We start from the raw sequence: 17,392 nt of genomic DNA, 5'->3' as shown, positions 1-17,392 counted from the left end.
TGACCCAGGACTCCAGGAGGAAGAGTTGATGACTTCTAAACATGACCTAACCCTGAACCAGGACTCCGGGAGGAAGAGTTGATGACTTCTAAACATGACCTAACCCTGACCCAGGACTCCGGGGAGGAAGAGTTGATGACTTCTAAACATGACCTGACCCTGACCCAGGACTCCGGGGAGGAAGAGTTGATGACTTCTAAACATGACCTAACCCTGAACCAGGACTCCAGGAGGAAGAGTTGATGACTTCTAAACATGACCTGACCCTGACCCAGGACTCCAGGAGGAAGAGTTGATGACTTCTAAACATGACCTGACCCTGACCCAGGACTCCAGGAGGAAGAGTTGATGACTTCTAAACATGACCTAACCCTGACCCAGGACTCCGGGGAGGAAGAGTTGATGACCTCTAAACATGACCTAACCCTGACCCAGGACTCCAGGAGGAAGAGTTGATGACCTGACCCTGAACCAGGACTCCGGGGAGGAAGAGTTGATGACTTCTAAACATGACCTGACCCTGACCCAGGACTCCAGGGAGGAAGAGTTGATGACTTCTAAACATGACCTAACCCTGACCCAGGACTCCGGGGAGGAAGAGTTGATGACTTCTAAACATGACCTAACCCTGACCCAGGACTCCAGGAGGAAGAGTTGATGACTTCTAAACATGACCTAACCCTGACCCAGGACTCCGGGGAGGAAGAGTTGATGACTTCTAAACATGACCTAACCCTGACCCAGGACTCCAGGAGGAAGAGTTGATGACTTCTAAACATGACCTAACCCTGACCCAGGACTCCGGAGAGGAAGAGTTGATGACTTCTAAACATGACCTAACCCTGACCCAGGACCTCAGAGGGGCTGAAGAAAAACAAGGTTAGTGTTTTGGGGTGCGGTTCCACGGAGGTATGGTTCCACGGAGGTGCGGTTCCACGGGGGTGCGGTTCCACGGGGGTGCGGTTCCACGGGGCTGCGGTTCCACGGGGGTGCGGTTCCACGGGGGTGCGGTTCCACGGAGGTGCTTTATGTTTGCTTTATTGTACACGCCAGACTCCCCGGAGTCCCCAGAATCAGTAGACAGTATCAGTCCGTTGCTGCTGGCTGCGCTCAGGACTGATTTCTGAGAACATGTCTACAAGTTCTTCATCAGCCAGCTGTCAAACGATCCTAGATCCCACAAGCTGCTACCAGCCGTATATCACTACCTCAAATAACTAGTGAGCTAAGTCCCATCTCTGCTTGTCAATGAAGCCAGTAAATAACACCATGAGCAGGCAGGTCACGTTAGCTAAATCAGCTTATCAAGTCACTGGTGACGTTTGTGCCTCAGGGCCGTTTGGTTTTTACATCTTTCTCCCCATCTATTACCAGAGTGCATCTGTCGGACAGTGTTTCATAGGGAACCATGTTACCGGGCTCCTGAGTGGCGCAGCGGTCTAAGGCACTGCATCCCAGTGCTAGAGGCATCATTACAGACACCTTGGTTTGAATCCAGGCTGTATCACAACCGGTCGTGATTGGGAGTCCCATAGGGCGGCGTACAAGTGGTCCAGGTTTGGCAGGTGTAGGCCGTCATTGTAAATAAGAGGCCGGTGTAGGCCGTCATTGTAAATAAGAGGCCGGTGTAGGCCGTCATTGTAAATAAGAGGCCGGTGTAGGCCGTCATTGTTCTTAACTGACTTGCCTAGTTAAATAAAGGTTACATTTATATTGTTTTAAAGACAAACAGCTGGCAGCAGGACACAATATGCTCAATGGGTTTAGAATTCTGGAATCTTGACAAGTTGCAGGTGAGATGCAAGTGCACATCATCTCAATTCTCATTGGCCCAGAACAGTAGCTAGGCTTCCATCCAGTTGGAGACAGATTTGACCCAGAACAGTAGCTAGGCTTCCATCCAGGTGGAGACAGATTTGACCCAGAACAGTAGCTAGGCTTCCATCCAGTTGGAGACAGATTTAGCCCAGAACAGTAGCTAGGCTTCCATCCAGGCGGAGACAGATTTGACCCAGAACAGTAGCTAGGCTTCCATCCAGTTGGAGACAGATTTGGCCCAAAACAGTAGCTAGGCTTCCATCCAGTTGGAGACAGATTTGACCCAGAACAGTAGCTAGGCTTCCATCCAATTGGAGACAGATTTGACCCAGAACAGTAGCTAGGCTTCCATCCAGGTGGAGACAGATTTAGCCCAGAACAGTAGCTAGGCTTCCATCCAGGCGGAGACAGATTTGACCCAGAACAGTAGCTAGGCTTCCATCCAGGTGGAGACAGATTTAGCCCAGAACAGTAGCTAGGCTTCCATCCAGTTGGAGACAGATTTGGCCCAAAACAGTAGCTAGGCTTCCATCCAGGCGGAGACAGATTTGGCCCAGAACAGTAGCTAGGCTTCCATCCAGGTGGAGTCAGATTTGCCCCAGAACAGTAGCTAGGCTTCCATCCAGTTGGACAGATTTGACCCAGAACAGTAGCTAGGCTTCCATCCAGTTGGACAGATTTGACCCAGAACAGTAGCTAGGCTTCCATCCAGGTGGAGACAGATTTGACCCAGAACAGTAGCTAGGCTTCCATCCAGGTGGAGACAGATTTTCATGCCAATATTCTAAAAACCACATAAAAACAGAGATGTGTTTCCTTCAAATTGACACAGCAAGATTGGATGGAAACCTGGTTAGTGGCAGACTGGATGATCACTACCAAATACAGCAAGATTGGATGGAAACCTGGTTAGTAGTAGACTGGAGTGATCACTACCAAATACAGCAAGATTGGATGGAAACCTGGTTAGTGGCAGACTGGAGTGATCACTACCAAATACAGCAAGATTGGATGGAAACCTGGTTAATGGCAGACTGGAGTGATCACTACCTAACCCTAACCCTAATACAGCAAGTAGCCACTCCATTAGGGGCTTAGGGCCAAGTGTTCTCTCAACTTAACATTTTGCTGAGTAATGGACAGGTCTGTATCACTGTCTGGAGGTTCTGCTACTATGATGGTCTGTCTGGAGGTTCTGCTGCTATGATGGTCTGTCTGGAGGTTCTGCTGCTATGATGGTCTGTCTGGAGGTTCTGCTGCTATGATGGTCTGTCTCACTGTCTGGAGGTTCTGCTGCTATGATGGTCTGTCTCACTGTCTGGAGGTTCTGCTACTATGATGGTCTGTCTGGAGGTTCTGCTGCTATGATGGTCTGTCTGGAGGTTCTGCTGCTATGATGGTCTGTCTGGAGGTTCTGCTGCTATGATGGTCTGTCTGGAGGTTCTGCTGCTATGATGGTCTGTCTGGATGTTCTGCTGCTATGATGGTCTGTCTCACTGTCTGGAGGTTCTGCTGCTATGATGGTCTGTATCACTGTCTGGAGGTTCTGCTGCTATGATGGTCTGTCTGGAGGTTCTGCTACTATGATGGTCTGTCTGGAGGTTCTGCTACTATGATGGTCTGTCTGGAGGTTTTGCTGCTATGATGGTCTGTCTGGATGTTCTGCTGCTATGATGGTCTGTCTGGAGGTTCTGCTGCTATGATGGTCTGTCTCACTGTCTGGAGGTTCTGCTGCTATGATGGTCTGTCTCACTGTCTGGAGGTTCTGCTGCTATGATGGTCTGTCTGGAGGTTTTGCTGCTATGATGGTCTGTCTGGATGTTCTGCTGCTATGATGGTCTGTCTGGAGGTTCTGCTGCTATGATGGTCTGTCTGGAGGATTTGCTGCTATGATGGTCTGTCTGGAGGTTTTGCTGCTATGATGGTCTGTCTGAAGGTTCTGCTGCTATGATGGTCTGTCTCACTGTCTGGAGGTTCTGCTGCTATGATGGTCTGTCTGGAGGTTCTGCTGCTATGATGGTCTGTCTGGAGGTTCTGCTGCTATGATGGTCTGTCTGGAGGTTCTGCTGCTATGATGGTCTGTCTGGAGGTTCTGCTACTATGATGGTCTGTCTGGAGGTTCTGCTGCTATGATGGTCTGTCTGAAGGTTCTGCTGCTATGATGGTCTGTCTCACTGTCTGGAGGTTCTGCTGCTATGATGGTCTGTCTGGAGGTTCTGCTGCTATGATGGTCTGTCTGGAGGTTCTGCTGCTATGATGGTCTGTCTGGAGGTTCTGCTGCTATGATGGTCTGTCTGGAGGTTCTGCTACTATGATGGTCTGTCTGGAGGTTCTGCTACTATGATGGTCTGTCTGGAGGTTTTGCTGCTATGATGGTCTGTCTGGAGGTTTTGCTGCTATGATGGTCTGTCTCACTGTCTGGAGGTTCTGCTGCTATGATGGTCTGTCTGGAGGTTCTGCTGCTATGATGGTCTGTCTGGAGGTTCTGCTGCTATGATGGTCTGTCTGGAGGTTCTGCTGCTATGATGGTCTGTCTGGAGGTTCTGCTGCTATGATGGTCTGTCTGGAGGTTCTGCTACTATGATGGTCTGTCTGGAGGTTCTGCTACTATGATGGTCTGTCTGGAGGTTCTGCTGCTATGATGGTCTGTCTGGAGGTTCTGCTACTATGATGGTCTGTCTGGAGGTTCTGCTGCTATGATGGTCTGTATCACTGTCTGGAGGTTCTGCTGCTATGATGGTCTGTCTCACTGTCTGGAGGTTCTGCTACTATGATGGTCTGTCTGGAGGTTCTGCTGCTATGATGGTCTGTCTGGAGGTTCTGCTGCTATGATGGTCTGTCTGGAGGTTCTGCTGCTATGATGGTCTGTCTGGAGGTTCTGCTGCTATGATGGTCTGTCTGGAGGTTCTGCTGCTATGATGGTCTGTCTCACTGTCTGGAGGTTCTGCTGCTATGATGGTCTGTATCACTGTCTGGAGGTTCTGCTGCTATGATGGTCTGTCTGGAGGTTCTGCTGCTATGATGGTCTGTCTCACTGTCTGGAGGTTCTGCTGCTATGATGGTCTGTCTGGAGGTTCTGCTGCTATGATGGTCTGTCTCACTGTCTGGAGGTTCTGCTGCTATGATGGTCTGTCTGGAGGTTCTGCTGCTATGATGGTCTGTCTGGAGGTTCTGCTGCTATGATGGTCTGTCTGGAGGTTCTGCTGCTATGATGGTCTGTCTGGAGGTTCTGCTACTATGATGGTCTGTCTGGAGGTTCTGCTACTATGATGGTCTGTCTGGAGGTTCTGCTGCTATGATGGTCTGTATCACTGTCTGGAGGTTCTGCTGCTATGATGGTCTGTCTCACTGTCTGGAGGTTCTGCTACTATGATGGTCTGTCTGGAGGTTCTGCTGCTATGATGGTCTGTCTGGAGGTTCTGCTGCTATGATGGTCTGTCTGGAGGTTCTGCTGCTATGATGGTCTGTCCTGCTGCTATGATGGTCTGTCTGGAGGTTCTGCTGCTATGATGGTCTGTCTGGAGGTTCTGCTGCTATGATGGTCTGTCTGGAGGTTCTGCTGCTATGATGGTCTGTCTCACTGTCTGGAGGTTCTGCTGCTATGATGGTCTGTCTCACTGTCTGGAGGTTCTGCTGCTATGATGGTCTGTCTCACTGTCTGGAGGTTTGTAATCCAAACCCAACCCTCATGTACGTCCTAAATTACAAAAATGTCCCAAAAGTCAGGTTTGAGACTGGACATTGAGAACGGACAAACCTGCAGAACACTGAGATGAAGCTCAGAGAAGAGAGGCCCTGCCTCCAGCTCAGTCTCTGTTGTCCCATTGGCCAAGCCCTGCTTCCCGTCTCTTCTGTAAGCCAATGGGGCTTTGACACACCAGCGCACCAGCCCAGCCAGCGGTGTGAGGTCCAGGGAGCCGATTGGCTGGCTGGAGGAGGGGGGCGTGTTCAGCAGAGTGATGAGGACCAATCGAGGTTGGTCTTGGATCCAGGACACCACCATCTGTAACAGCTGTACAGGAGGAGTCAACTCCTCTATACACACCAAACACACACCAAGAGGTATTTAGAGATGTAGACCTGACATAGTAACAGCTGTACAGGGAGAGTCAACTCCTCTATACACACCAAACACACACCAAGAGGTATTTAGAGATGTTTACCTGACATAGTAGTGGGTCTGGTCATAGTAGATTACATACACGTACATCTTGTTGGCTGATAGTAGATTGACAGGCTAGTGATTTAGCTGTTCGTTACTCATCTTGTTGGCTGATAGTAGATGGACAGGCTAGTGATTTAGCTGTTCGTTACTCATCTTGTTGGCTGATAGTAGATGGACAGGCTAGTGATTTAGCTGTTCGTTACTCATCTTGTTGGCTGATAGTAGATGGACAGGCTAGTGATTTAGCTGTTCGTTACTCATCTTGTTGGCTGATAGTAGATTGACAGGCCAGTGATTTAGCTGTTCGTTACTCATCTTGTTGGCTGATAGTAGATGGACAGGCTAGTGATTTAGCTGTTCGTTACTCATCTTGTTGGCTGATAGTAGATGGACAGGCTAGTGATTTAGCTGTTCGTTACTCATCTTGTTGGCTGATAGTAGATGGACAGGCTAGTGATTTAGCTGTTCGTTACTCATCTTGTTGGCTGATAGTAGATGGACAGGCTAGTGATTTAGCTGTTCGTTACTCATCTTGTTGGCTGATAGTAGATGGACAGGCTAGTGATTTAGCTGTTCGTTACTCATCTTGTTGGCTGATAGTAGATGGACAGGCTAGTGATTTAGCTGTTCGTTACTCATCTTGTTGGCTGATAGTAGATGGACAGGCTAGTGATTTAGCTGTTCGTTACTCATCTTGTTGGCTGATAGTAGATGGACAGGCTAGTGATTTAGCTGTTCGTTACTCATCTTGTTGGCTGATAGTAGATGGACAGGCTAGTGATTTAGCTGTTCGTTACTCATCTTGTTGGCTGATAGTAGATGGACAGGCTAGTGATTTAGCTGTTACTCATCTTGTTGGCTGAGGAACATGTGGACAGTTCTCCTAACATCTTTAAAGTGGGATTCCAGTCAGGAAGCGTTGCATCCTCCACTTACACCTTCTGTTCAGATGAATTACCATAAATGTTATTTCTGTCATTCTGAGCACTGTGGCTGGACCCAATGCATATGGGTCTGGTCAATTAAAACGCTGCCGTCAAATGTCTGGCAACACATTTTCCTAACGGTGTGTGTACCTGTAGAGGTCATACAGGGTGGTAACAGCAGTGTGTGTACCTGTAGAGAGGTCATACAGGGTGGTAACTGCAGTGTGTACCTGTAGAGAGGTCATACAGGGTGGTAACAGCAGTGTGTACCTGTAGAGGTCATACAGGGTGGTAACAGCAGTGTGTGTACCTGTAGAGAGGTCATACAGGGTGGTAACAGCAGTGATGAACTGGCAGCAGAATGGAGGACAGGAACAGCTGAGGTTGTTGAGTGTTGGAACCACGGAACCAGGAAGTAGTGAACAATAGTCATCCACGAGCACTCTGGCTAGTCTTCTACAGTAGACAGGGTGGGTCCGCTGGAACACACACAATACCAATTCATTTCTGGGTAACAATTAAGTACCTCACTGGGATTGTTTTACATTAAAATGGTCAAAAAAGAAATAAAAATAGCTTCTTAGCAAAGAGCAACTTCTCATGCAAGAATTTAGCTCGGACTGTCTGGGAGTGGTCTGAGTGGGGAAGTGAAAACAGAAAACTAGTCGTTATTGGCCGAGAGGTTGGGAAAGCTCTTTCTTATTGGTCTATTAACTAATTTACCGCCTGACATTTCAGGCAGTCTTTTCAAACAACTCTTACACTAAAATGGTATTATCATATAGTGTGGAAATATACACTGCTCAAAAAAATAAAAGGGAACACTTAAACAACACAATGTAACTCCAAGTCAATCACACTTCTGTGAAATCAAACTGTCCACTTAGGAAGCAACACTGATTGACAATAAATTTCACATGCTGTTGTGCAAATGGAATAGACAAAAGGTGGAAATTATAGGCAATTAGCAAGACACCCCCAATAAAGGAGTGGTTCTGCAGGTGGTGACCACAGACCACTTCTCAGTTCCTATGCTTCCTGGCTGATGTTTTGGTCACTTTTGAATGCTGGCGGTGCTTTCACTCTAGTGGTAGCATGAGACGGAGTCTACAACCCACACAAGTGGCTCAGGTAGTGCAGCTCATCCAGGATGGCACATCAATGCGAGCTGTGGCAAGAAGGTTTGCTGCGTCTGTCAGCGTAGAGTCCAGAGCATGGAGGCGCTACCAGGAGACAGGCCAGTACATCAGGAGACGTGGAGGAGGCCGTAGGAGGGCAACAACCCAGCAGCAGGACCGCTACCTCCGCCTTTGTGCAAGGAGGAGCACTGCCAGAGCCCTGCAAAATGACCTCCAGCAGGATGTAGTCTCTGGTGCTAGCTACTGTTTACCTCTAGCAGGATGTAGTCTCTGGTGCTAGCTACGGTTTACCTCTACCAGGATATAGCCTCTGGTACTAGCTACTGTTTACCTCTAGCAGGATGTAGTCTCTGGTGCTAGCTACTGTTTACCTCTAGCAGGATGTAGCCTCTGGTACTAGCTACTGTTTACCTCTAGCAGGATGTAGTCTCTGGTGCTAGCTACGGTTTACCTCTACCAGGATGTAGCCTCTGGTAATAGCTACTGTTTACCTCTACCAGGATGTAGTCTCTGGTGCTAGCTACGGTTTACCTCTACCAGGATGTAGCCTCTGGTGCTAGCTACGGTTTACCTCTACCAGGATGTAGTCTCTGGTGCTAGCTACGGTTTACCTCTACCAGGATATAGTCTCTGGTGCTAGCTACGGTTTACCTCTACCAGGATGTAGCCTCTGGTGCTAGCTACGGTTTACCTCTACCAGGATATAGTCTCTGGTGCTAGCTACGGTTTACCTCTACCAGGATATAGTCTCTGGTGCTAGCTACGGTTTACCTCTACCAGGATGTAGTCTCTGGTGCTAGCTACGGTTTACCTCTACCAGGATATAGTCTCTGGTGCTAGCTACGGTTTACCTCTACCAGGATATAGTCTCTGGTGCTAGCTATGGTTTACCTCTACCAGGATATAGTCTATTATTAATAACCTATACCTAAATCACTCCATAGACCTGTCCTGTCCACGGTAAGTGAAGGTGTGTTATTGATAACCTATACCTAAATCACTCCATAGACCTGTCCTGTCCACGGTAAGTGAAGGTGTGTTATTGATAACCTATACCTAAATCACTCCATAGACCTGTCCTGTCCACGGTAAGTGAAGGTGTGTTATTGATAACCTATACCTAAATCACTCCATAGACCTGTCCTGTCCACGGTAAGTGAAGGTGTGTTATTGATAACCTATACCTAAATCACTCCATAGACCTGTCCTGTCCACGGTGAAGGTGTGTGTGTACTAACCTGTAACCAGGTAGCAGCACACTCCAGGATGGGGACCCTGCCCACAGCGATCGCCATGGAGACTAGCTTGCCGAGCAACGCCATGCGACTCTCGTCAGCCTGGTTACCTTGGCGATAGAAGGAAAAGTAAAACACAGATTTAATAAAACTTGAACACACACACAGAAGACACACACACACTGAAGACACACAATGAGGCCCACCGTGAAGCCCATTTCTTTAAGGTATCTGTGACCAACAGATGCATATCTGTATTCCCAGTCATGTCAAATCCATAGATTATATATTTCAGACTAATTCCCTCATATGACCTGTAAGATCTTTGAACCTGTTGCCTGTTGTGATTCTAGTTCTGATCAGGATATCTACAGAAATAAGACGGGCTACTGTTGTGATTCTAGTTCTGATCAGGATATCTACAGTAATAAGACAGGCTACTGTTGTGATTCTAGTTCTGATCAGGATATCTACAGAAATACGACAGGCTACTGTTGTGATTCTAGTTCTGATCAGGATATCTACAGAAATAAGACGGGCTACTGTTGTGATTCTAGTTCTGATCAGGATATCTACAGTAATAAGACAGGCTACTGTTGTGATTCTAGTTCTGATCAGGATATCTACAGTAATAAGACAGGCTACTGTTGTGATTCTAGTTCTGATCAGGATATCTACAGAAATACGACAGGCTACTGTTGTGATTCTAGTTCTGATCAGGATATCTACAGAAATAAGACGGGCTACTGTTGTGATTCTAGTTCTGATCAGGATATCTACAGAAATAAGACGGGCTACTGTTGTGATTCTAGTTCTGATCAGGATATCTACAGAAATAAGACAGGCTACTGTTGTGATTCTAGTTCTGATCAGGATATCTACAGAAATAAGACAGGCTACTGTTGTGATTCTAGTTCTGATCAGGATATCTACAGAAATAAGACAGGCTACTGTTGTGATTCTAGTTCTGATCAGGATATCTACAGAAATAAGACAGGCTACTGTTGTGATTCTAGTTCTGATCAGGATATCTACAGTAATAAGACAGGCTACTGTTGTGATTCTAGTTCTGATCAGGATATCTACAGAAATAAGACGGGCTACTGTTGTGATTCTAGTTCTGATCAGGATATCTACAGAAATAAGACAGGCTACTGTTGTGATTCTAGTTCTGATCAGGATATTTACAGAAATAAGACAGGCTACTGTTGTGATTCTAGTTCTGATCAGGATATCTACAGAAATAAGACGGGCTACTGTTGTGATTCTAGTTCTGATCAGGATATCTACAGAAATAAGACAGGCTACTGTTGTGATTCTAGTTCTGATCAGGATATCTACAGAAATAAGACAGGCTACTGTTGTGATTCTAGTTCTGATCAGGATATCTACAGTAATAAGACAGGCTACTGTTGTGATTCTAGTTCTGATCAGGATATCTACAGAAATAAGACAGGCTACTGTTGTGATTCTAGTTCTGATCAGGATATCTACAGAAATAAGACAGGCTACTGTTGTGATTCTAGTTCTGATCAGGATATCTACAGAAATAAGACAGGCTACTGTTGTGATTCTAGTTCTGATCAGGATATCTACAGAAATAAGACGGGCTACTGTTGTGATTCTAGTTCTGATCAGGATATCTACAGTAATAAGACAGGCTACTGTTGTGATTCTAGTTCTGATCAGGATATCTACAGAAATAAGACAGGCTACTGTTGTGATTCTAGTTCTGATCAGGATATCTACAGAAATAAGACAGGCTACTGTTGTGATTCTAGTTCTGATCAGGATATCTACAGAAATAAGACAGGCTACTGTTGTGATTCTAGTTCTCTTAACACCATCCAGTCCCACCCTTCAACTCCATCCAACCCCTCCCATCTCTTAACACCATCCAGTCCCTTCAGCTCCATCCAACCCCTCCCATCTCTTAACACCATCCAGTCCCTTCAGCTCCATCCATTCCCTCCCATCTCTTAACACCATCCAGTCCCACCCTTCAGCTCCATCCAACCCCTCCCATCTCTTAACACCATCCAGTCCCAGTCTTCAGCTCCATCCAACCCCTCCCATCTCTTAACACCATCCAGTCCCAGTCTTCAGCTCCATCCAACCCCTCCCATCTCTCTCTTATCACCATCCAGTCCCAACCTTCAGCTCCATCCAACCCCTCCCATCTCTTAACACCATCCAGTCCCTTCAGCTCCATCCAACCCCTCCCATCTCTTAACACCATCCAGTCCCTTCAGCTCCATTCAACCCCGCCCATCTCTTAACACCATCCAGTCCCAACCTTCAGCTCGATCCAACCCCTCCCATCTCTTAACACCATCCAGTCCCTTCAGCTCCATCCAACCCCTCCCATCTCTTAACACCATCCAGTCCCTTCAGCTCCATTCAACCCCTCCCATCTCTTAACACCATCCAGTCCCTTCAGCTCCATTCAACCCCTCCCATCTCTTAACACCATCCAGTCCCTTCAGCTCCATCCAACCCCTCCCATCTCTTAACACCATCCAGTCCCTTCAGCTCCATCCAACCCCTCCCATCTCTTAACACCATCCAGTCCCTTCAGCTCCATCCAACCCCTCCCATCTCTCTCTTAACACCATCCAGTCCCTCCCTTCAGCTCCATCCAACCCCTCCCATCTCTTAACACCATCCAGTCCCTTCAGCTCCATCCAACCCCTCCCATCTCTTAACACCATCCAGTCCCTTCAGCTCCATCCAACCCCTCCCATCTCTTAACACCATCCAGTCCCTTCAGCTCCATCCAACCCCTCCCATCTCTTAACACCATCCAGTCCCCCCTTCAGCTCCATCCAACCCCTCCCATCTCTCAACACCATCCATCTCTTAACACCATCCAGTCCCTTCAGCTCCATCCAACCCCTCCCATCTCTTAACACCATCCAGTCCCTTCAGCTCCATCCAACCCCTCCCATCTCTTAACACCATCCAGTCCCCCCTTCAGCTCCATCCAACCCCTCCCATTTCTCAACACCATCCATCTCTTAACACCATCCAGTCCCAGTCTTCAGCTCCATCCAACCCCTCCCATCTCTTAACACCATCCAGTCCCTTCAGCTCCATCCAACCCCTCCCATCTCTTAACACCATCCAGTCCCTCCCTTCAGCTCCATCCAACCCCTCCCATCTCTTAACACCATCCAGTCCCTTCAGCTCCATCCAACCCCTCCCATCTCTTAACACCATCCAGTCCCTCCCTTCAGCTCCATCCAACCCCTCCCATCTCTTAACACCATCCAGTCCCTCCCTTCAGCTCCATCCAACCCCTCCCATCTCTTAACACCATCCAGTCCCTTCAGCTCCATCCATTCCCTCCCATCTCTTAACACCATCCAGTCCCTTCAGCTCCATCCAACCCCTCCCATCTCTTAACACCATCCAGTCCCTTCAGCTCCATCCAACCCCTCCCATCTCTCAACACCATCCAGTCCCTACCTTCAGCTCCATCCATTCCCTCCCATCTCTTAACACCATCCAGTCCCAGTCTTCAGCTACATCCAACCCCTCCCATCTCTTAACACCATCCATATTGGATTTCTATTTACCAGATAGTTCTTAACTGTGATGCTTCACAAAAGTTCTGAACCTTTCTATTCTCAGTTTTAATATTAATTTAGTTTTACACTGTTCCAAAATGTCAGAAAAGGTATATTCATAATAACCCTCCTTTTTATTGTTATTACTATTATAGTAATCATCATTAAAATAAGTCATTATCATTAGTAGACTTAGTATAGAACCACCGTGGAGCTTAGTTTTAATACCGTAACTTACTTGGGCTACTGTATCAATCACTTAGTGGTTCATGTCATCACACAGTATACGACTCATTCATGATGTGAAAGCCTAACACTAAATTAAATAAAGCGACCATTGAATAATTAGTGTAAACAACAAATAGGCCCAAACCGTTCCATTTCGGAAATTGCATCACGAATGAATGTGACTGTTTAGTCTCTGCTGTAATAAAGGCTTTACAACAAAACATTACAACAGACTCTCTGGTAGGCTTATAAATGATTTAGTGTTGTTCACATGGTTCCAAATGGTCAGAGAAATTATATTGTAATCTGACAGCACCTGTTTGGCTCACATAATAGGAACGCAGCTCTTACCTGCTCTCCAGTACTTTCCACACATCTGACTTCCCCTTTACCTCCAGATCAAACAATCAACTGTTTCAAAACATCTGACTTCCCCTTTACCTCCAGATCAAACAATCAACTGTTTCAAAACATCTGACTTCCCCTTTACCTCCAGATCAGACAGTAAACAGTCCCCCGTTTCAAAACATCTGACTTCCCCTTTACCTCCAGATCAAACAGTAAACAATCGCCCGTTTCAAAACATCTGACTTCCCCTTTACCTCCAGATCAAACAGTAAACAATCGCCCGTTTCAAAACATCTGACTTCCCCTTTACCTCCAGATCAAACAGTAAACAATCCCCCGTTTCAAAACATCTGACTTCCCCTTTACCTCCAGATCAAACAATACCCCGTTTCAAATGTATTTGTCACGTCATCTGCATCACTTGTTACGACGATCAGTCTGCAATAACCAATGTATTGATGCGACTATGATGCTACAGGTCCCTCATATCACTATGATATGCTATAGGTCCCTATTGCTATAGGTCCATATCACTATGATATGCTATAGGTCAGGCCCTATTGGTCACGTGCATGCGATGCGTACATGTTTCACGTAACGAGAGCAGGTTGAGGGAATAGGGAATGTTTTCACTAAACAAGTCAGGGATTTCGGGATCAGAACTTTTCAGTCAGAAATGGCTGTAATTATGGTGCAGCTTCAAATCAAATGTTATTAGTCAGATGACTGACCAGCCCTTAAACAGGTGTAGACCTCACAGTGAAATACTGACTGACCAGCCCTTAACCCATAGGTGTAGACCTCAGTGAAATGCTGACTGACCAGCCCTTAACCAACAGGTGTAGACCTCACAGTGAAATGCTGACTGACCAGCCCTTAACCAACAGGTGTAGACCTCACAGTGAAATGCTGACTGACCAGCCCTTAACCAACAGGTGTAGACCTCACAGTGAAATACTGACTGACCAGCCCTTAACCAACAGGTGTAGACCTCACAGTGAAATGCTGACTGACCAGCCCTTAACCAACAGGTGTAGACCTCACAGTGAAATACTGACTGACCAGCCCTTAACCAACAGGTGTAGACCTCACAGTGAAATGCTGACTGACCAGGCCTTAACCAACAGGTGTAGATCTCACAGTGAAATGCAGACTGACCAGCCCTTAACCAACAGGTGTAGACCTCACAGTGAAATGCAGACTGACCAGCCCTTAACCAATAGGTGTAGACCTCACAGTGAAATGCTGACTGACCAGCCCTTAACCAACAGGTGTAGACCTCACAGTGAAATGCTGACTGACCAGCCCTTAACCAACAGGTGTAGACCTCACAGTGAAATGCTGACTGACCAGCCCTTAACCAACAGGTGTAGACCTCAGTGAAATGCTGACTGACCAGCCCTTAACCAACAGGTGTAGACCTCACAGTGAAATGCAGACTGACCAGCCCTTAACCAATAGGTGTAGACCTCACAGTGAAATACTGACCAGCCCTTAACCAACAGGTGTAGACCTCACAGTGAAATGCTGAGAGACCAGCCCTTAACCAACAGGTGTAGACCTCACAGTGAAATACTGACTGACCAGCCCTTAACCAACAGGTGTAGACCTCACAGTGAAATGCTGACTGACCAGCCCTTAACCAACAGGTGTAGACCTCACAGTGAAATACTGACTGACCAGCCCTTAACCAACAGGTGTAGACCTCACAGTGAAATACTGACTGACCAGCCCTTAACCAACAGGTGTAGACCTCACAGTGAAATGCTGACTGACCAGCCCTTAACCAACAGGTGTAGACCTCACAGTGAAATGCTGACTGACCAGCCCTTAACCAACAGGTGTAGACCTCACAATGAAATGCTGACTGACCAGCCCTTAACCAACAGGTGTAGTAGACCTCACAGTGAAATGCTGACTGACCAGCCCTTAACCAACAGGTGTAGACCTCACAGTGAAATGCTGAGAGACCAGCCCTTAACCAACAGGTGTAGACCTCACAGTGAAATGCTGGCTGACCAGCCCTTAACCAACAGGTGTAGACCTCACAGTGAAATGCTGACTGACCAGCCCTTAACCAATAGGTGTAGACCTCACAGTGAAATACTGACTGACCAGCCCTTAACCAACAGGTGTAGACCTCACAGTGAAATGCTGACTGACCAGCCCTTAACCAACAGGTGTAGACCTCACAGTGAAATGCTGACTGACCAGCCCTTAACCAACAGGTGTAGACCTCACAGTGAAATGCTGACTGACCAGCCCTTAACCAACAGGTGTAGACCTCACAGTGAAATGCTGAGAGACCAGCCCTTAACCAACAGGTGTAGACCTCACAGTGAAATGCTGACTGACCAGCCCTTAACCAACAGGTGTAGACCTCACAGTGAAATGCTGACTGACCAGCCCTTAACCAATAGGTGTAGACCTCACAGTGAAATGCTGACTGACCAGCCCTTAACCAACAGGCGTAGACCTCACAGTGAAATGCTGACTGACCAGCCCTTAACCAACAGGTGTAGACCTCACAGTGAAATGCAGACTGACCAGCCCTTAACCAATAGGTGTAGACCTCACAGTGAAATACTGACCAGCCCTTAACCAACAGGTGTAGACCTCACAGTGAAATGCTGAGAGACCAGCCCTTAACCAACAGGTGTAGACCTCACAGTGAAATACTGACTGACCAGCCCTTAACCAACAGGTGTAGACCTCACAGTGAAATGCTGACTGACCAGCCCTTAACCAACAGGTGTAGACCTCACAGTGAAATACTGACTGACCAGCCCTTAACCAACAGGTGTAGACCTCACAGTGAAATACTGACTGACCAGCCCTTAACCAACAGGTGTAGACCTCACAGTGAAATGCTGACTGACCAGCCCTTAACCAACAGGTGTAGACCTCACAGTGAAATGCTGAGAGACCAGCCCTTAACCAACAGGTGTAGACCTCACAGTGAAATGCTGGCTGACCAGCCCTTAACCAACAGGTGTAGACCTCACAGTGAAATGCTGACTGACCAGCCCTTAACCAATAGGTGTAGACCTCACAGTGAAATACTGACTGACCAGCCCTTAACCAACAGGTGTAGACCTCACAGTGAAATACTGACTGACCAGCCCTTAACCAACAGGTGTAGACCTCACAGTGAAATACTGACTGACCAGCCCTTAACCAACAGGTGTAGACCTCACAGTGAAATGCTGACTGACCAGCCCTTAACCAACAGGTGTAGACCTCACAGTGAAATGCTGACTGACCAGCCCTTAACCAACAGGTGTAGACCTCACAATGAAATGCTGACTGACCAGCCCTTAACCAACAGGTGTAGTAGACCTCACAGTGAAATGCTGACTGACCAGCCCTTAACCAACAGGTGTAGACCTCACAGTGAAATGCTGAGAGACCAGCCCTTAACCAACAGGTGTAGACCTCACAGTGAAATGCTGGCTGACCAGCCCTTAACCAACAGGTGTAGACCTCACAGTGAAATGCTGACTGACCAGCCCTTAACCAATAGGTGTAGACCTCACAGTGAAATACTGACTGACCAGCCCTTAACCAACAGGTGTAGACCTCACAGTGAAATGCTGACTGACCAGCCCTTAACCAACAGGTGTAGACCTCACAGTGAAATGCTGACTGACCAGCCCTTAACCAACAGGTGTAGACCTCACAGTGAAATGCTGACTGACCAGCCCTTAACCAACAGGTGTAGACCTCACAGTGAAATGCTGAGAGACCAGCCCTTAACCAACAGGTGTAGACCTCACAGTGAAATGCTGACTGACCAGCCCTTAACCAACAGGTGTAGACCTCACAGTGAAATACAGACTGACCAGCCCTTAACCAACAGGTGTAGACCTCACAGTGAAATGCTGACTGACCAGCCCTTAACCAATAGGTGTAGACCTCACAGTGAAATGCTGACTGACCAGCCCTTAACCAACAGGTGTAGACC

At 47.4% G+C, this 17,392-nt stretch overlaps 2 protein-coding genes across 6 annotated transcripts in view; both read right to left on the bottom strand.

Moving 5' to 3' along the window:
* LOC129842407 (integrator complex subunit 15-like) overlaps positions 1–17,392 on the bottom strand; it is a 31,043-nt gene that overhangs the window by 2,235 nt on the left and 11,416 nt on the right. For all 5 annotated transcript variants that reach the window (XM_055910953.1, XM_055910952.1, XM_055910956.1 and 2 more), the window contains 3 exons: positions 9,287–9,393; positions 7,220–7,388; positions 5,576–5,853 (listed from right to left, as the gene is read on the bottom strand). In XM_055910953.1, coding sequence (XP_055766928.1) covers positions 5,576–5,853; positions 7,220–7,388; positions 9,287–9,393 — 554 coding nt within the window. The remainder of the gene's footprint in view (positions 1–5,575; positions 5,854–7,219; positions 7,389–9,286; positions 9,394–17,392) is intronic.
* The window catches only part of LOC129842406 (integrator complex subunit 15-like), a 179,220-nt gene that overhangs the window by 155,097 nt on the left and 6,731 nt on the right, over positions 1–17,392 (bottom strand). The window lies entirely within an intron of this gene.

This window comes from Salvelinus fontinalis, unplaced genomic scaffold (genome assembly GCF_029448725.1).
Source record: "Salvelinus fontinalis isolate EN_2023a unplaced genomic scaffold, ASM2944872v1 scaffold_0037, whole genome shotgun sequence".
Classification (NCBI taxonomy): Eukaryota; Metazoa; Chordata; class Actinopteri; order Salmoniformes; family Salmonidae; genus Salvelinus; species Salvelinus fontinalis.
This window is presented reverse-complemented; position numbering and strand designations above follow the sequence as displayed.